Source organism: Ursus arctos, unplaced genomic scaffold (genome assembly GCF_023065955.2).
Source record: "Ursus arctos isolate Adak ecotype North America unplaced genomic scaffold, UrsArc2.0 scaffold_14, whole genome shotgun sequence".
NCBI classification, from domain to species: domain Eukaryota; kingdom Metazoa; phylum Chordata; class Mammalia; order Carnivora; family Ursidae; genus Ursus; species Ursus arctos.
In genome coordinates, this window is record NW_026622808.1 from 63,622,310 (window position 1) to 63,641,381 (window position 19,072).

The following is a 19,072-nucleotide window of genomic DNA, read 5'->3' on the forward strand; positions in this document are numbered from 1 at the left end:
TTACCTTCTGCCAGGGCAAGGAATAAAAAGGGAAGCTCAGTCCCCCAGGGATGGTAAATAATTGGGCTCAAGAGGTTGCTGATTGCTGTGCCTGCTCCATTTGTAAGACAACAGCAATAAAGATAATATGACAGCTCCCATTTCCCAGGCACTTAACTGAGTGGCAGGCTTTGTTCTAAGCACTTTCAGATACATAATTTCATGTAATCTTTGCAATAACTCTGGGGAAGTTAATAATAGGGTGGTTATCTCCACAAAGACACTGAGGTGAAGAAAAGTAACTTGCCTAAATTTCCACAACTAAAAAGTCGCAGAGGTAGGATTTGAACCCAGGTCTGTGTCTGCCAAGCTGGCTCTTTAACTAGTATGCAGAACTGCTGGAGGAAGAGTCTACTGCCCATCCCTTCATGAACTTCAGATGCTTCAAGTCCTCTGCCAGTAGGATAGTCCAAGTGCTTCAGTCACTATAGCTGTGACCTTCACCTGTTTAACTGGGCCAGAGCAGGCAGGTAAAGGATTGCTGTTCACTCATTCCCAACCTTGGCACCCCCTTGACAGATTGAAACAGTTACTGAAGGACTGCCTTCCAAGTGCTAGGCACCTGTGGGCTGGCACGCCTAGAGATGAGACAGCCACGGGAGGTAGTTGCCAAGGGCTTGCAGCTGTTGAGGAGTGGAGCAGACAAAAATACCATCTGATGATGACCATGCTCCTGGTGCTCCCTACTAGGTACTGTGGGTGGGACACAAATCAGCTGCAAATCTTGCCCTTGAGGAATCTGCAGTCTACTCATTCAGACACAGTAACCCCAAATCACTGCGCTACAAGGTGAAAACTGGCCCAGATCAAGCTCCTGTCTCTAGCTCCTTGCTCATTGTCTTCCTCCACAAGGGGAGAAATGACATCAAACATCTTTCCTCGACCAGCAGCCAGTCCTGGAAACTGGGCGAGGTGGACAGGCCGCCGCGGGGCCACAGGCCCCATGGGCACGGGTGTGAGATGACGGAGTGCTGTTGAAGGAATGCCAAGACCGAAGGGAGCAGCTGGGCAGCGCGGCCGGCGGGGTGCGGCCGGGGCGCGGCATTCCGAGGAGCTCGGCCTCTGACGGAGTGAAGTCTGTGAGCAGGCCTGACTGCGGAGTCGAGGCTCGGGGAGGCCTTTTGGAGGGGAGCGGCCCAGCCGGCGAGGGCGAAGACAATCCGCAGGCGACAGACGCGTGGAGACGCCTCACGGGGGATCGCAGGGGCCCGAGCTGTGTTCGGGTCCGATTCTCAATCAAGAGGGCGAATATATCTGACTGGAGAAGCTCGGTGGAGAAAGGCTTTCTGAGGACGGTGAGGGACAGGATTTGGTTCTGCGGGCGGGCAAGCCTGAGGAACCCCGGGGCTCTGAGGAGATAAGGCCTTGAGGATTGGGGCCCGAGGGCGCATTCTGCGACAGGTCCGCGGGGCGCCGGGACTGGACAGCCTGGCGTGCCGAGTGCAGACATCCCCAGAGGAAAGGCCGAGAGCGGGCAGCGAGCCCAGCGCGCGCCAACCGCTGCGGCGCCTCGGAGAGACCCACCCACCCGCCACCACACCCTGTTCTCATTGGCGCCTCTTACTTTTCCGCGGATTGGCTACCTCCGGACCCAATAAGCCAGGCCTGAGTCCTACTTCCGGGGAGAGTGAGGTCCGCCCCCTGAAGAAGCCGGAAGAGTGCGTTTGCGCGCGCTTCCCAAAGTTGCTGCATCGCGGAGGACCGTGGTGATCGCCGGGAAGCGGGGGCCGGGGAGGATACGTAAGGAGGAAGGGCGGAGGATTGGAGGCCCTGGCGGACTGTAAGGGGCGGGGCCTACGGGGAGTGGAGGAATTAAATGAAACTGGGAGGGCCTTAAGAGAACTTAAGGGGGCAAGGGCTTGGTGGGCGAGGCCTTAAGGGATGTGTTGTCTGTGTGGGCGTGGTCTTTTGTCTACGGGAGATCTGGTACCGAGTGGGCGGGGCCATTTTGAGGCGGAGCCTGGAGTGGAATTGTTAGCTTGCTTCCTTCTGCTCTGGAGCATGGGGCATCGTACTCTAGCTTCTTTCCCGGCCCTGTGGGCCACCATCCCCTGTCCACGCTCGGAGCTGCGCCTGGACCTGGTTCTGGCTTCCGGACAGTCCTTCCGGTGAGTGACCCTGACTCTTGGACCCTCGACACTGCAGGTCTGGAGTGTAAAGGAATGTTGGGGGTGATGGAAGAAGCCTCAGGGTACAAAAGAGGAAACTGAGGCATGGGTGGTGAGCCTGTTTACCTCCTTTATAAAGTGGAGGTAAAAAGCCAGTGCAGGGGCACCTGGGGGCCCGAGTCGGTTAAGCATCCGACTCTTGATCTCTGCTCAGGTCTTGATCTCAGGGTCGTGAGTTCAAGCCCCGCGTTGGGCTCCATGCTGGATGTGGAGCCTACTTTAAAAAAAAAAAAAAAAAAGCCAGTGCAGTGTTGTGAGGATCAAATGATTTTGCATTTCCTAAGTCAGTTTTGTGTATGAAGCTGTTGTAGGATGGGAGGGCCCCAAAAGGTGCAAGAAGGAAAATTGAGTACCAGGGCTGCTGTGTGCCTGGGGGCTCAGGTGGAGGGAACATAACCCTGCGCACTGGACTGGAGTGCTGGCGAACCAGGTATGGACACTGACCCAGACTGAGGAGCAGCTCTACTGTACTGTGTACCGAGCGGACAAGGGATGGGTTAGCAGGCCCACACCAGAAGAGCTGAAGACTGTGCGCCAGTACTTCCAGCTGGATGTCAACCTGGCTCAACTATATCACCACTGGAGTTCCGTGGACCCCCACTTTCAAGAGGTGGCTCAGAAATTCCAAGGTGAGTTCAACAATTGGAGCAGGGGTTAGAGTTCTTGTAATTTGGCTAAATTACACAGTTTCACCATCTGTAAAATGGGGATTATATCCACCTTAAGGAATTTTACAAGGATTAAAGGAGCTAATATGTGTAAAGTTTTGCTTAGAATAATGCCTGACACGTAGTAATTATTATTACTATTATTATTGTCCTGCTGATTACCACAGTGTAGTAACAAGGATATTGAGCCAAATCCTGGCTGTGTGACCCGGGGCAAGTGACGTCATTCATTCTGTAAATATTTACAGAGCAGCTGCTGTGTGACTGGGAATACAGCAGTGAACAAAACAGACACAAATCCATCCCCATCCTCATAGTGTTTACATTGTAGCTTCTATATCTGTGAAATGTAATGATAGCCCAGACCTCATGGATGCTATGAGGAATGAGATCTCTGGTGTTGCTTTCTCTAACAGTTGCTGTCCCGCATTCCACTGGGATCCTTCTAGATCTTTGGTGCCTAGGATCTGAGGGTGGGAAGAGGCCACTCCTGACAGCAGGTCTGTATCCTATCCCCTACCTTTCCCCAGGTGTGCGACTCCTGCGACAGGACCCCATCGAGTGCCTTTTCTCCTTCATCTGTTCCTCCAACAACAACATTGCTCGCATAACTGGCATGGTAGAACGGCTCTGCCAGGCCTTCGGACCTCGGCTCATCCAGCTTGATGATGTCACCTACCATGGCTTCCCCAGCCTGCAGGCCCTGGCTGGTGAGTAGGTGGGTCCCTGCCCTCAGACCCTCCAATAGCTTTCAGTATCTCTTCAGTTTTTCCCTGGTCCCCATCTCCCATCTCAAAGCTTCCTGCCTTCCCAAACACTGCCCTCCTCCAGAACCACCTTGCCTGGTCTGATCAGCCACACCAGATCCTCCCCGTCTGGCCCTGAAATGTCAGCACCTCACCAGTCTTTGCTTTATAACCCATAGGTTCAGTACTTCATCAAAACAAACAAACAAACAAAAAACAACTATATATAGTATACAGTACTTTGGGGTTAAGAGCACTCATTCTGGAGACAGACTGCCTAGGTCTGAATTCTACCTTTGGCATTTGTCGTCTAACTATGACCTTGAACACATTATTTAGTCTCTCTGTGTCAGTTTTTTCTTCTGTGGAACAGGATAATAATGGCACCTGCCTATCAGAGTTGCCACAAAGATGAAGTAAAGAAATATACATACTGCACACAGGGCAGTGTTTGACATACAGGAATTATGCAGAAAATTTAAGTTGCCATCTCTACAGTAAACCCAACAATTTCGCATCCAAGAACGTATGTGTTCTTCATAGCAGCCTTGTAAGGCAAGTATTTTACAGAGGCAAGTATACCAGTTGGCAGATGTGAGAATAAAGCTAGGAAAAGTGCTTAGGGACTGCATAGCAAGGAGACAGGCCCTAGAGAAAAGAGAATGTTTTTGGTACTTAGAAATTCAGTCTTGGGGAAAAAAAATAGAAACCCAGCCTTGGGTCTCAGCTCCCAGTTAAGTAGTCATAAGACCAAAAGAATCCATTTACCTACCCAAGCTCCTGTTGTTCGTAGGATGGGAAAAAGAGTTTCTATCCAGAAGGGTTTAAGTGGTGAGTAAAGCAGTCATGAGGCAGGGTACTCTAATAGTCTAAGAGCATGGAGAATGTTTTTGGTACTTAGAAATTCAGTCTTGGGGAAAAAAAATAGAAACCCAGTCTTGGGTCTCAGCTCCCAGTTAAGTAGTCATAAGACCAAAAGAATCCATTTACCTACCCAAGCTCCTGTTGTCCGTAGGATGGGAAAAAGAGTTTCTATCCAGAAGGGTTTAAGTGGTGAGTAAAGCAGTCATGAGGCAGGGTACTCTAATAGTCTAAGAGCATGGACTTTGGTTTCCCAGACCTGGGTGCAAGATCCCACCCCCACCATGTCCTTTCTTGAGCAAGTTATTAAACTAAATAATAGTACTGTCATCAGGGTCCTTGAGAAAAGCATGATAATGTACTTAAAGCACTTTGCCCACACATGATACCTAGCATTTGATAATAGAAGCTGTTGTTATTATGGTTATTATTTGAGATCATGGGTGTGAATGCACTTTGGAAAAGTTAAAGAACTCAACTGGGGAGTTCCTCCAGGGCAGCAAGTCCTTCTCAGTCCCTGCTCCGAGTGCTCAACACTGGGTAGTAGGTGCTCAGAAAACATTTGTGGAGGGGTAGAACCCAGGCTTTAACCCTTACCTTTGCACAAGCAAGTGTCCTGGGGTCTCCCAAAGGGTGATGAGGTAGGAGAGAGGTACCTAGGGAAACCATTCCTGTGGGGCAGAGGGCTCACACACTAGCTTGAAGACAGGAAGTATTTAAAGTTGCCTGACACCTTCTCTCCCCAACCCCCAACAGGGCCAGAGGTAGAGGCTCAGCTCAGGAAGTTGGGCCTGGGGTACCGTGCCCGCTACGTGAGTGCCAGTGCCCGAGCCATCCTAGAAGAACAGGGCGGGCTGTCCTGGTTGCAGCAGCTGCAGAAGGCCCCCTACGAGGAGGCCCACAAGGCCCTCTGCACCTTGCCCGGGGTGGGCACCAAGGTGAGGTCCCAGGGGGATAGGAGTTACCCTTACCACCCATGCAGAGTAGCAGAGAAGAAGACAAGGCAGGCCTGAGAGCTGGGTGCATAGTTGGCTTGTGGAGGCAGAGCAGGAAGAGAAAGGATGCAAGCATATGTTTTATTAGAGAAAATGCAGAGTGATGAAAGAACATAAAGGACGTTGTTCCTTGAGTGCACTTTTTAAAAAGGCCATTTGTTCAGGTACACATATATACTGCTATAGGTATGCAAAAAATTCCAGAAGGAATCACAGGAAACTTAATAGTGGTTACCTTTGGGAAAACAAGTGGAAAGATGTTTCTCCTTTTCATGTTGTTCTTATCTTGAAATTATATGTACTTATAAAAGTTTTTGTCTAAAATCAACAAGGTTTGATGCCAGCAAGATGGTTGGGGATTGGGCATTTATTGTTTTCTTCTTTATACGTCTCTGTGGTTTAAAAATGGATTTTTGTTTTAAAAACTTTTTTTAATGGGCTCTGAACTTCAGCCTAACAGCAAGTCTTGGTTCTGCCTCTTCCTAGCCATGTAACCTTGGCCAAGTCACTTCACCTCTCTGAACCTCAGTTTTCTTGTTTGCAGAATAGATATAGTATGGCCTTCTTCCCAGGTTATGATAAGAACCTGGCCCACATAGATGTTCACGCAGTAGAAATCTCATCATAGCTATTTTTAAAGTTATTACAAGAGGGTGTATGTTGATGGAGAATATAAAATGATCGTAATCTCAGAGTGGAGAATAAAGCAGCCAGCTCTGGGACCAGTAGCAGGATGCTGGCTAGATCCTGCCATTCCTCCTCTGTGGCTCACTCTTTTTCTTTTAAAGGTGGCTGACTGCATCTGCTTGATGGCTCTAGACAAGCCCCAGGCTGTGCCCGTGGATGTCCACATGTGGCAGATTGCCCAGCGTGACTATAGCTGGCACCCCACCACGTCTCAGGCCAAGGGTCCAAGCCCCCAGGCTAACAAGGAACTGGGTAAGGAGAGTGGGATGTTGGAGCTGGTGATGGGCTGAGGTGGTAGAAACTTTTCACATCTCTCCATAAAATCCCAGTCCTGTGGATAGGGAGTAGGAGGGCCAATTAATTTCGCCTTATCACTTCTTGTGTAGGAAACTTTTTCCGGAGCCTGTGGGGACCTTATGCTGGCTGGGCCCAAGCAGTAAGTGTACTGAAGCTTTCCCCCCACCGCCTCCTCCTCCTCCTCCTCTTCCTCCACTTCCTCTTCCTCCGGCCCAGACCCCTTAGGACTCCTCCTCCGAGCCCTGACCCAGTCAACTCCTCCACCACCACTGCCATTCCAGGTGGTCCTACAGGACTCTTCTCCACTCCAGCCCTGACTAGTGGATGCTCCTTGTCCTGACCCTGCTCCCTGTGAACTCTTGTACCTCTCCACACTGCCACCAGCCCCACCAGCCCTGACTCCATGTATCCTGACCCCACAGTGTCTTCCCCGCTGCTCCTAGGTACTGTTCAGTGCTGACCTGCGCCAACCCCACCAAGCTCAGGAGCCACCAGCAAAGCGCAGGAGATCTACAGACCCAGAAGGCTAGGTGGGGGACACTGGACAAAGGGGTTCCCCAAATACCTTTCCCCACTTCTCTCTGCCATCCAGTCTTGTGTTGGGAAGGGGGCTTCCTGCAACTACCTCAGGGGCCAGGTACGCTCAAATTAAGTAGTTTGCGCAGCGGTGTGGGGTGGGGATTATCTGGAGAGACAGAGCTACCTGTGTTTTTATCTCTTCCCTTTATTACAAGAAAGAACAATAAAATAGAAACATTTGTATGGAAAATGCAGTGGAGGAGTGATAGGGAAAGGGGTGGGGAGGCAGTGGGGCAGGGTAACTCTCCAATTCAGGGAGGGAAGGGGAGCAGGCTACCCCAACCCCTCCCACACAAAGGGTTCGGACCCTGGATCTGGGGCCCTAGAGCTGTGGGGGCAGTGTAGGGGATAGTTCCGGACCCGGCTCCACACAGCCGTCTCGACAGCAGCAGCCAGCCGCTGGCCCTACATGGGGAGAGAGAACAGAGTTGGCCGTAGGAGCACACCCTCCACTCCAGCCTGGATGCCTCTTCATGGACCACTCACGCCCTTCCACAGAGCACTGGTCCTCACCCCCAGCTGCTGGTGTCAGCAGCTCCCCGTGGCTTGCCGTCGGTCCCTGCCCCTCCTGGCTGGTGCCCAGCTGGAGTTTCCTCATGTGCCGAACCACGGCCGTGGCATTGAAAGCTTGCTGTGGGGAGAAGGGGGAGAAGGGACTTTTGAGAGTGGGAGATCATGTGACAGGGTCTAGTGGTGGGATTCTTGCAGTGGTTTTGTTATTTTCATTCAGGTGTTATTGTTTGATCCCCTAAAGCCCCTGAAACCTTTATAAGGCTTTATTAAATGAAACTCAGCCATATTATATATTTACACACACATACATCCATATATATAAAATATGTATATATGAGCAAGTATATATAACCCTTTACGTATAATTAATTCATATTCTCATCATCGCAAACACTTAGTATAGCATTATGTGTCAGGCACTGTTCTAAGCGTTTTATTTAGCAATTCGTTTAATCTTCACAAAGGTCTTTGAGGTGGGCACTGTTAGTGTCACCACTGCCACAGGAGAAAACTGAGGCAGAGGGAAGTTGAATAAGTTGCCCACGTGTGTGTATCATTCTCTATTCAACATATCCACCAAGGTGTCCTGCACATCCCTCAAATTCACCATGTCCAAAACCAAAATCATACCCCCAAGACAAGTCTGTACCCCTGGAATCCCCATCTCAGTGATAGTACCACCATTAATCATTTCCCCAACCAAAATCTTGGGCCAGCCCTTGATATCTCTCTCTGCCAACATCTCTTGTCCCATCACTTCTTGTCAGTTCTACCTCCTAAAGGACTCCTGAGCCATCCACTGTTCTCTGATCCAAGCCCTCACCATCTCCTGCACACATCTCTGCTACAGCCTCCCAGCCGGGAGTCCATGCCTCACTCTGTACCCTAAGAGCCCTTTCTAGAAGGCAGAGTACTGCTCAAAATCCTTCTGGGGCTCCCCAGTATCTTCAGGACTGAGTCCGTTCTCCACTGTGGCATTCGAGGCCTTTACCTGCATTTCCAGTCTGGGCTCCTGCCCCGCAGTCCCTCCAGTCCATCCGGGCTTACTAAACACTTGCACTTCCCTGAATGGCCACACTCTCTTGCCCCTGGCCCTCTGTATGCCATTTCCCTCTGCCTCAGACATGATTCTGCTGTACCTGGCTAATTCCTACTCAGCTGCCAAGTCTGATAGGTCTGTGAGGCCATCAGCACTCCTATGCCCCTTCCAGGACCCCACAGATTGGAGTAGATGTCTCTAAGAGTTATACTGTTCTCCCTCTAGACACAGAGGTCAGGGACTCTCACTGAGATAGAGTAGGTGTCAGGGAGTGTTGAATGAATGAATGAATGAATGAATGAATGAGGTTCTTTAGTAAGCATCCCTGAGCAGTTACTTTGTGCTTGATTGGATGCTAGGTGCTGTGGAAGCTGAGGTCTGAAGTGAGGTGGGGAGGAGGCCTGGGGAGGCCGGGACCCAGGATTAGGAACATGGGCTCACCTTCCACTTGCTTTTGGCAAAGTTCTTCTTGATCTGCTCGCTCACCGACTGGTGAATATTCTTATCTAGAGCCGTATCCCCTGCAATCCTAGGATGGGGGTGTGTGGAGGGTTGTCTGTGAAGGCAGAGGCAGCCTTTGAGGGCCCCAGACCCCACCCCAGCTTGCAGCTTGTGGGAGCTCTCACCACGGGTGCTGCAAGGCCTGTTCACAGGTGAACCTCTTTTCCGGATCCTTCTCCATCAAGTGCTGGATGAAGTCTTTGGCTGAACCCCCAAGACAAGAGCAAAGACAAAAACAGCATGGTGGTGCCTGTGGAAACCCTCAAGACAAAACCCACCCCCTCGGGTCTGGCCTGGCATTTAAGCAAGACAAGAGGCCAGATCTGTCCATGCACCACCCGACCCCACCTGTACTGTTTCTCTAAGCCCCCCGCCCACCACAGCCTTCCAGCTCTCTCCTTTTTCCCTTATGAAAATCTTATTCTTAAAGAAGATTCTACTCAGTGTATTCACACTGATGTGTGAGTGACTGATGATGACTTCACAGGTTTGCCTCCTAATAGGCACAAAAGGGTAGATGAAAACCTGGGGTGGTGTTTTAGGCATTAGGAAGTCAATTTCAAAAATACCATTTTTGAAGGCTGAATGAATGCATGCCTACAAGCTTCTCAGACCAGGGGCCAGGCAGAGGGAAGCCCCTGGGGTGGGGTGTCTGGTCTTAAAGACAGCTCTTAGTTTGGGGCTGGGGAATCTGACCAAAGGCAGGCAGTGAAGAGACCCCAAAGCAGATGTGAAAGGCGCCAGAGGTAGGGCCCGGGGGAAGAAGGCAAAGCCTCAAATACCAGAGTCAGAGATGTCGTCCCAGTAAGGAGAGTCAAACTCGTACTCGGCCTTCAAAATCTGTTCAAAGAGTTTGGCATCATTCTCGTCATAGAAGGGGGGGTAACCGCAGAGCCTGGGCAGGGAGAAACTCATCCTCATATCCACTTTCAGCGCACCCATTGGCTCCAGGATGGAGCTTTGGGGCAGTCTCGGGTCAGGCAGCACCCACAGGAAGGAGTTCCCCCTTTTACAAAGAGGGGAAATCTGCCCCTCTCTGATTTTTTCATTCCTGTCCAGCTACACTGGCCTTTCGGTTTCTTAATTTTCTACCATCTTTCCTTCCTCAGGGCCTTTTTACTTGCTGCACCTTCTGCCTGAACCATTCTTCCCCCACACCTTGAGTGTCTGGCCCCCTCACTTCATTCAGAAGGCTATTCAAATGTCACCTCCTAAGAAAGGACTTTCCTGACCTCCTTATCTAAAATGGCATCCATCCCTATCTCCCTACCCTGCTTGATTTTTCTTCATAGTATTTTACTACCTGACATTTTTTTATAGATTTATTTACTTGTTTATTATCTATCTCCCCTACTAGAGTTTTTGCTCCCTGAGGGCAGGCACTTTGTTTTGTTCTCTGCTAAATCCCCAATGCTCAGCACAGTGCCAGAAACAGTATGTATTGAATGAAGTAATCTTAGTCATTAATTGGTAGATATAAACATGAACGGCAGGAAGGAAGAAATAGCAGAGAGGAGGAAGAGAGCAAAGTAGGGGAGAGGAGAATGCTGGAACCACGTGCCCCAATGGCCAAGCCCCCACTCACAGAATGTAGGCGATGACCCCAATGGACCAGCAATCCACTGCCTTGCTGTAGGGCTTCTGGGCCAGGACCTCAGGGGCTGGAGGGAAAGGGACATGGTGGTGACAAATCTCTGCCCTGCAGCTCCCGATTCCTCCCGTACCCATGGCCCCAGCCCAGGGTGCTCCATACCCACGTATCCTGGGGTTCCACAGGCTGTGGAGAGCACGCTGCCAGGGTCCTCCATCTTGGAGAGACCAAAGTCAGAGATCATGATCTTGGAGTCTTCATCCAGGCTGTAGTACAACAGATTCTCTGGCTTGGGAGGTGGAGGGAAAGGAAGAGGCAGAGATGGCCAGAGGCTGGCAGAACCTTCTGCCTCCCCAGGCACCTCACAGAAACTGAGCCTCCCAAAAGCCACTGTGGCTTCACGGCTGCCAGCTTGGTTGAAGGCACATGAAACTCTAGGAAGTTTTCAAGGAGGTTAAAAGTACCAGAAAGGACAAGGGCCTCAGGAATGTGAGAGGGAATTTTCTATAAACTTCAGGTTTATATTGCAAGCCCTAAAGAATTCTTGAGCAAGTACTGTGTGCCAGATCCTGTGCTGGTGCTTGATTTCATTTCCTCCTTACCACATCCCTGTCAGGCCAGTCTGAATAACCCCACTTTACAGATGGGAACACTGATGCCTTGAGAGGCAAAGTGACTTGCCTGAGAACCTACGTTAGGGAGTAGTAGGGACAGAATTCAAGCCCAGATCTGTCTCACCCCAGCGCTCTTCTAGACCGGAGGAGATGTACTACAAAATGTGAATCCATCATAGTCTCTGTAGGATTTCAGGGGTTTCTGGCTTCCTTCTTTATGTTTTGCTGTCCCCTCCCTCCAAGTTTTCTACAAAGAGCAAGGGGGACTTTTAGGATGAGGAAAAGACCTAGACGTTATTTGGATAAAGTACCAGCACCATTCACCTTTGTATCCATTTGAGTGTCCAAACTGGAATGGGAGGAGGCAGTTTAGGGTTTACAGGGTGCATTTTGCAGATGGGAAGCCAAAGCTCGGAGAAGCGGTAAGAGTTGCCCCAGGTCGTACAGTGAGGGGTTTGTGGAGGTCCCACCCAGCACCCCAGCTCACCACACACCCTCACACCCCACCTTGAGGTCTCGGTGTACTATGCCCAGGTCGTGCAGGTACTTGACGGCATCCAGCACCTGGAAGATGAGGCGGCTGGCATCCCGCTCCGTGTAGAAGCCTTTCTCCACGATGCGGTCAAACAGCTCCCCGCCGGACACCCTGCAGCCGGGGACAGGGCAGTCTGGCCACAGAGGCTAGGGAGGGGCAGCAGGGAGAGGTGTGAGCAAGGGGTGAGGCCACTCACAGCTGCATGATGAGGTAGAGGTGACCCCCACTCTCATAGATGTCATCCAGGGCTACAATGTTGGGATGCTTGATCCTGAAAGGAGAAATGAGGTAGTTCAGAGCTGAGGACAGCTCAGCCACTTTCCTACCCTCACCTCAAAGAACCTCAGACCTGGGCAGGACAAACCAGAGTCCTGCATCCCAAAAGGAAAAGCTGATTTACCATGATTTATTATGATGTAATGGAATGTTGGAGAGCACAGAGATGAACACTGGGCTCTGGCATCAGACCCATCGGACTGGGTCTCGCCTGCCTCTAGTGCATGCTGTTTGGGGGCAGAGCTTTTTACCTTGCAGCACTGATCAATACATGATTTATTTTATTTATTTTTATTTTTTTTAAAGATTTTATTTATTTTATTCGACAGAGATAGAGACAGCCAGCGAGAGAGGGAACACAAGCAGGGGGAGTGGGAGAGGAAGAAGCAGGCTCATAGCCGAAGAGCCTGATGTGGGGCTCGATCCCATAACGCCGGGATCACGCCCTGAGCCAAAGGCAGACGCTTAACCGCTATCCCACACAGGCGCCCCAATACATTTTTTTCAAATGCTCCTGTGTTTATAAGTCTGTCAGCCTCCGCCACCAGAACACCAGCTCCTGGAGACCAGGGGCTTTGTCTTACCACTGTTCCCCCCATACCTGGTGTAGAGTAAGTGCTCACTGAGTCATTGAATATTAAGCCTCAGTTTCCTCGTCTATAATATGAAGCCAATGACAATACTTCCCTCAAAGAGTTGGGGTGAGGATCACATGAGAAAATGCAGGTAAGAATCTTGGCGAAATGCCTGGTACACGGTGAATGCTTGATAAATGAAATAATGATGGTGACTGAGCTTGACAAAAGCCATGGCTCTGCCACAAAGTTGTTGTGTGACCTTGGACAAATCCCTTACCCTCTCTGGGCCTCAGTTCCCCCTCCCCCACCCAATAGTGGAAATGATCATTTCATCCCTGCCCAGGGTGGTTGGAAAGCTCAGAGGAGGGGATGGAAGTGAAGGTTCTCTATAAGCTTTCCACTGAGGGCAGCAGGTTTCACATCAGTGTGAGCAAATCATAGACCAGTTGGTTATTGATTTAGTCAGGGGTTCCTGAGACAGGCATTTTTTAAATTTCTGGAGTGGCTTTAATATATAATGGGGAACTTGAGGTAGGTCTACGATAGTACCAGATGAGATACGTTGCTTCGAGCCAGACTCAAGGATTGACTTTTAGATCTGACTGAGCAGATTAAACCACTGTAAATAAGCAGTGGCATTTCAGTGACATCTGTCATTTGAGCTGCTGCACCAGACGCATGAAATAAAAGAACCTCTAATGCGCTCCACAACCCTACCAAGTGAAGATTATTACCGCATTTTATAAATGAGCACTTTGAGGCTCACAGGTTAAACGATTTGCCCAAAGCAGAGGTAGGGAGAGAATGGGAGGAGTCAAGGCAGGGTCAACCCAGGCAGAAACACTGTGACCCACGCACTTGTGCAGGACAGCGATCTCATTCTCCATGCTGCCCTCCTTGCCCTCCAGAGCCTTCTTGGCGATGCATTTGATGGCCACCAACTTGTGAGTTCTCTTATCTTCTGCCAGGATTACCTCTGAGAAGGCCCCCCTGCAGAGAGAGGGGATTCGTGAGGTGGGGAACTGGAACCTTAGCTTCCCTTCAGCCCCTCCTCCATACCCCTATGGGTTAGGTGACCACCAGTGAACCAAGGATGTGGGATGAGCCTCCCTCCATCGCTCTTCCATCCCCTGGTCCATGAGGTGGTCACATGACCCAGCTCTGGCCAATCAGAGTAGTCTATCCTTGGCCCCAGTAATTGGGTCATGTGATGCAAGCCAGATTACTGGCACTTTGAGAATGAGCTGCTCTTTCCTGCCAAGCTGGTAAGATGGGAGCCTGGAGCTAATCGTGGTTATCTTTGCCAGCACTTGAGAAGAGCCTGCTTGAGAATGAAGGTAACACAAAGGAAATCAAAGCTAAGAAATTCCTGGTGACAATTTCCTGATAACATCATGTGAGTCTCTGGATCCAGCCATGCCTGACATTTATGCCCTGGGCTTTTTGATTTATGCAAAATTGATTCATTTCTTTTTCTGCTACAGTCAGTTTGAATCATGGTTTATTAACACCTTTTATAACCTTGAAGAACCATCAGCTTCACCTGGGAACTTTTTAAAAATGCAGAATCTCAGGCCTCAACCCCAGACCCACTAAATCAGAATCTGCATTTTAACAAGATCTTCAGATAATCTGTATGCTCACTGAAATTTGAGAAGCAATATTTTACAACAAGCTCTTAGAAAAGAGCAACTCGTTTGCACTAGAGTTCACGGATAAGGAGGATTTACTTGAGTATTTCTTCTAGGACTTTTTGCTTTCTCTGGGATAAGAGGAAGTCCATATGTCAAAAGCGACTCTTGTGGTGAAATCTCAATCATCAGAATAACTAGTGACTGTGGGGGCGCCTGCGTGGCTCAGTCGGGCATCTGCCTTTGGCTCAGGCAGTGACCTCGAGGTCCTGGGGTCGAGCCCAGCTCGACCTTTGCCTCACCCCCAGCTTGTGCTCTCTCTCAAATAAATAAATAAAATATTAAATTAAAAAAAAAAAAAACTAGTGACTGTGGTAGCCTCATTGCTGGTTTCCAGCCTTGTCCCTCTCCAGTTTACCCTCCATGCTTTGGCCAGAGTGACCATCCTGAATTGCAAGCCTGCAAAAATGTCTTAAAAGTCTTCCTATGGCTCATGAGATAAAGTCCAGCCTCCATAGCTTGGCTTTCAAGGCCTTACATGACCTGTTCTCTCTTCTCAGCCTCTTCTTCCACTCTTCCCCCCACCTCTGATTATAAGCTCTATCATTCTTTACCTCTTTCCACACATAACCTGCTTCTCAACGTTTGCTGATGTTCTTCCTTCCACCTGGAATGCCCTTCTCCCTCTCTGACAGGTGCATTTCTGCTTATCCCTCAGTCCCTACCTCAAATACCCACTTCTCCAGAAAGGTTTCCCCAGGCAGAAGCCACCATTCTGGGCTCTACAAAGTCCTCATTCCTGACTTCAACGGGAGCACATCATACACCCTGTTGTCATTTTCCCTGGGTGTGTTTCCACCATATGTTTAGGATCGACTTGAGGGGCAGAGATCAGGTTTGAATTATTTCTGGATTCCCACCACTGAGAAAAGAGCCATGCCCAGCTTCAGTTCCTAAACCTAGGCCAAAACCCTCAGCTCTTGGCCAAAAGTTGGAAAAACCGACTCCTTCATTCTCCCCTACTTTGTTCTCCTCACAGGAACCCAGAGCTGCAGCCAAGAGTGGCGTCTGTTCCACCCACTGTCAGCCAGAAGTGAAAAGATGGGCCAGACTGGGCCATGGCAAGGCTGCCATGGCGCCAGGACTATAGGAAACAGGAAGCAGTGATCAACTGACCAGAGGAAGTACCACCCTGGACTCAGCCTCCCCAGTCAGCCAGGCCAAAGAGTGAGGACCTTCCCAACCCACGTCCCAGCTCAGGGACAGTGCCCCATCCACCCCCCGCTTGCCTGCCCTTGAGACTCACGTTCCCAGAACATCACGGAAGTCGTAAATGTCCCTAATATCCTCCACCTGCTTCCAGCTGGGGCCATCCACTGCCCCCGGCATGGCCCACTGCCCCCTGGCCACAGCCAGGGCTCCTGAGAAGGGAAATGGAGGGAAAAGACTCAGTGGGGCCCAGCCTTCCATGTTGGAACTTCGGGAACTGAGTCCCCATTCAGTCATTCAGCCTGCATTTATTCATTCCTTGGTTCATTCATTTGACAAAGTTATTCAGCAAATTCATTCATTCACCAGTCATTTGTTCCTCCCACAAGTCCTCATGACTAGAGGAAAATCCTTCAAGGTGGCAGCAGAAGTCTTTTTTTCAACAAAGTCATTCGTTCATTCATTTATTCACCTTACCTCCCAGTTTCTCCCTCTCCAAATCCAAACACTCGGGAGGACACTGACCCCCAGGAGGACAGCAGAGAAGACCCCAGAGCAGCTTGTAGAAGCACCGGGTCCTGGAAGGTCCCCCTGTCCTCAGAACCAGCAATGTCTCAGCCCCACCCTAGGAATTGCTGGGGTGTCTCCTCTTCTTCCTCTTTCTTCTCCCACCCAGCCTCTCGGAAATCAGGTTTCCGGCAGCCTGGGCTTCCAGCAATATCTCAGCCACGTTTTTAAATAGCTCCTTCTGCACTGTTACCACGGCAACAGCAGCCACAGCTGGAGCTCCCCAGGCCTCCTATTACCCCCTCTCCCTTCTGGCTCCCTGTTTGGGTCCCAGAAGCCTGAGAAATGGAACCACCCAGCTTGTCCCCTCCTGGCTTCTTCTGACCCTGATCCAGCCTGTACCTTTCTCCACTGAGACCTCTGTCAGCAGGATGGTGGGAGTTCTCTCCCCATTTATCAGATGGACATTGAGGAGACTGAGGTTGGCAATGGATAGGGACAGGGTCCATCTTTGCCCAAATGATGACTGGCTGGGGTCCAGCTAAGCTTGCTGAAGGCAGAGGACTTTGATGGGGCTACTCTCAGCTTGTGTTTCCAATATGCATCCAGACTGGGGCTCATTCAGAGCCCAGCATGCTGTGTGATCTCAAGGAAGTCACCTTCCCTTTCTGTTTCCTCTCTGGGAGAAGGAGGGATGGTGCCCTGACTAGAGTCCCTGGTGTGAGATCCCACTCCTTGGATAGGACTTGGTTCCCAGGAAGGGCCTGAGCACCCATCCCAGGGGCAGAAACTTCTAGGAAAGGAGACATGACAGTAAGCTCTAGAGGCAGAGTTTTAAAAGCCATCTGGAGGCTTGGCAAATAAAACCCTCATGGGTCCACAGACACACCCAGACACACCATGCTCCACCCACACCTCTGAACCAAAATACCTGCCCCCAGATTAAGTACATTCCATACCCAGATACCGCAACACCCGATGATCATACATGTACACCCAGACAGCACACATGTCCACACACGCACTCCCCCAGACATCCTCACACCCAAACATCCCTCCCACAGATCCCTCTTATACCCCCAAACACACATCTGCACGCGCGCGCGCACACACGCGCATTCCTCACCTATGTACCGGACATCCCAGATTCACTCATACCCTTCATCCTGTTTCTATACACCCTAGAAACTCCTGTGCTCCAAACCGCACCCCAACTCCTTACACACCTAACTTCAAACATCCTCAGTACACAATCGTATAGCCTCAACTCTTACTACCCTTGAGCCAGATACCAGCATGCACAACACCTGGACACACATCTGCAACAAAAACACTGATTCCCAGACATCCCCACCCATAAAGATACCCTTACACTGCAACTCCGTGTCTGATCCACACGCCTGTGCTAAGACGTTAGCACAACCCAACACAGCCCCCACACATCTATAGCTCCAAATGCCAAGTCCGTCCATATTCAGGCCCAGCCGGACATAGGCACGCGCACACACACACACACACACACACACACACCCTCCCCACCTTCCTCTAGTACCCACTGAGTTCCCCACAGCCGCCTGGCACCTGCTGGGCCTGGGCCGAGGTTGGAGAGAAAGGCCCTGCCCTGCCCTGCCCATCCAGAGTCCAGCCCGTCCGGGCACCCACTCCCATCCTTGTGGGAGGGTATCCAGCGACCGGAGGGATCTGGCCACCACCCCCTCCGCGCCCCGGAGCACAGGCGGGGCGGCCTCTGGGCTGTACCTGCGGCTGCCCCGCCGCGGGGCTGGCTGGGAGGCCCAAAGTGGCTGGCGCCGAGCTCTGGCTGCCGCTTGCCGGCCGCCGCCGCCGCCGCCGCAGCCGCCGCTCTGCTCCTGGCTCGCCTGCCCGCTCTCTCGCTGGGGCTCGGCTCCGGCTCTGGCCCCCTCCGCCCGCCTGCGGCTCTGATGTCAGTGGAGGAGGAGCCTGCGGCGGAGGGACTTGGGACTGGGAGGCTCCGCGGGCTGGGGGAAGGGGCGCGGTGGTTGAGGAGGAACCCCCTGGTTCAGCTCAGTTCCTCTTCAGGACTCTTCCCTCCCCTCCTCTCTGCTGGGGCCCCCATTTCACAGAGGGGACAACTGAGGCTCTGAGAGATGAAGGGTTCAAAATCAGCAGTTGGTCAGAGGCAAAATCGAATTCGAATCCAGGTCCGTGTGATGTCAGAGTCTGACGAGTTCCACCCAGTCGTTTTGTGGAGTTTGAGACCAGTTCTGAGAGCTCCCTTGGGGGCTCTTCCTCCCCATTCCCTCTCACCCCCTTTCCCTTAGTGCCCAGAAGGGAATAAGGGCTCAGGAGACTGTTGGGGGCGGGGCGGGGGGTGGGGGGATGAAGGGGTAGAGAAAGGGCAAAGCAAGAGTAGACAGTGAAAGAGAATAGAGGCAGTTATAGGGAGGTGGCCCCAGTTGACAGGCAGGAAAACAGACCCGGTGTCCCTGCTCCAGTCCCCAGCACCTGCCCCTCAAAATAGGAGCGCCCCCCTGAGGGACTGGCACAGGGAAGGGAAGGGAGGAGGGAGAGTTAAATCAGGATCCCGGAGGAAGCAGGCCAAAGACGACCAAAGTGCCACGTGACTGGGCGGCTGCCAGGGGCTGATGGCTAGGGGCCAGGTTTGGGGGGAGGGAGGAGCACAAACTGCTCCTGGGGTGCGGGCAGGGGGCCAAGGAACCTGACCGAGGTCCTCTTGCGCAAGGCTTTCCTTGGGAAGAAATTTGGTGCAGGGGGAGAGGGGGAGCAGCTCAAAGGAAGCGCAGGTGGGGCTGGACTGGGGCCAGAGGAGCCACATTGCTGTGACCCCCACTCCACCTCCATCACAACCCACTGCCCAAATTTCTGCATTTTCCAGTGGGACATGGGAAAAGGACAAAGCTTACCCCAACTCAATTTCAACTGGCTTTTACCTCTCTTATCCTTGCAACTAGGTCAGGGGTGGTCGATGTATTATGCTCATTTTACATAGAAAGGATGATGGCTGAGGTTCCTAGAAAGGCTTTAAAGACTGACTTATC

General features: G+C 51.3%; 2 protein-coding genes across 6 annotated transcripts; one reads left to right on the forward strand and one right to left on the reverse strand.

Annotated features, from left to right (window-relative positions):
• The first annotated feature begins 895 nt into the window (after nucleotides 1-895).
• OGG1 (8-oxoguanine DNA glycosylase) lies at nucleotides 896-15,974 on the forward strand. Of its 4 annotated transcripts, none has more exons than XM_026501321.4 (7): nucleotides 896-2,147; nucleotides 2,589-2,836; nucleotides 3,406-3,585; nucleotides 5,239-5,420; nucleotides 6,266-6,416; nucleotides 6,551-6,600; nucleotides 15,358-15,974. In XM_026501321.4, the coding sequence occupies exons 1-7, from the start codon at nucleotides 1,921-1,923 to the stop codon at nucleotides 15,466-15,468; spliced, it is 1,149 nt and encodes a 382-aa protein (XP_026357106.2). In that variant the 5' UTR covers nucleotides 896-1,920; the 3' UTR covers nucleotides 15,469-15,974. The 4 variants fall into 4 exon arrangements, with proteins under 4 accessions (XP_026357106.2, XP_057167901.1, XP_026357107.2 ...); XM_057311918.1 differs by lacking the exon at nucleotides 15,358-15,974 and adding an exon at nucleotides 6,743-7,230 and having other exon boundaries at nucleotides 900-2,147; XM_026501322.4 differs by lacking the exon at nucleotides 15,358-15,974 and adding an exon at nucleotides 6,905-7,230 and having other exon boundaries at nucleotides 904-2,147.
• CAMK1 (calcium/calmodulin dependent protein kinase I) lies at nucleotides 7,170-18,185 on the reverse strand. 2 transcript variants are annotated; one of them, XM_026501320.4, is made up of 12 exons: nucleotides 17,793-18,169; nucleotides 15,625-15,739; nucleotides 13,546-13,677; nucleotides 12,030-12,104; nucleotides 11,806-11,944; nucleotides 10,847-10,973; nucleotides 10,679-10,754; nucleotides 9,876-9,988; nucleotides 9,219-9,297; nucleotides 9,034-9,121; nucleotides 7,554-7,671; nucleotides 7,170-7,445 (listed from the first exon to the last, which is right to left on the reverse strand). In XM_026501320.4, exons 2-12 carry the CDS (start codon nucleotides 15,705-15,707, stop codon nucleotides 7,363-7,365), a joined length of 1,113 nt encoding a protein of 370 aa, XP_026357105.1. In that variant the 5' UTR covers nucleotides 15,708-15,739; nucleotides 17,793-18,169; the 3' UTR covers nucleotides 7,170-7,362. The 2 variants fall into 2 exon arrangements, with proteins under 2 accessions (XP_026357105.1, XP_057167900.1); XM_057311917.1 differs by having other exon boundaries at nucleotides 7,170-7,671; nucleotides 17,793-18,185.
• Between the last annotated feature and the right edge of the window lie 887 nt (nucleotides 18,186-19,072).

Coding starts and splice junctions, on each gene's coding strand:
- CAMK1 (XM_057311917.1), bottom strand. CDS start 15,707: ATGCCGGGGGCAGTGGATGGCCCCAGCTGGAAGCAGGTGGAGGATATT. Junction 13,678..15,624: donor TTCCGTGATGTTCTGGGAAC/GTGAGTCTCAAG, acceptor CTCTCTCTGCAG/GGGGGCCTTCTCAGAGGTAA. Junction 10,755..10,846: donor TGGAACCCCAGGATACGTGG/GTATGGAGCACC, acceptor CTTTCCCTCCAG/CCCCTGAGGTCCTGGCCCAG.
- OGG1 (XM_026501321.4), top strand. CDS start 1,921: ATGTGTTGTCTGTGTGGGCGTGGTCTTTTGTCTACGGGAGATCTGGTA. Junction 2,837..3,405: donor GGTGGCTCAGAAATTCCAAG/GTGAGTTCAACA, acceptor ACCTTTCCCCAG/GTGTGCGACTCCTGCGACAG. Junction 6,601..15,357: donor ATGCTGGCTGGGCCCAAGCA/GTAAGTGTACTG, acceptor TTCTCCTCACAG/GAACCCAGAGCTGCAGCCAA.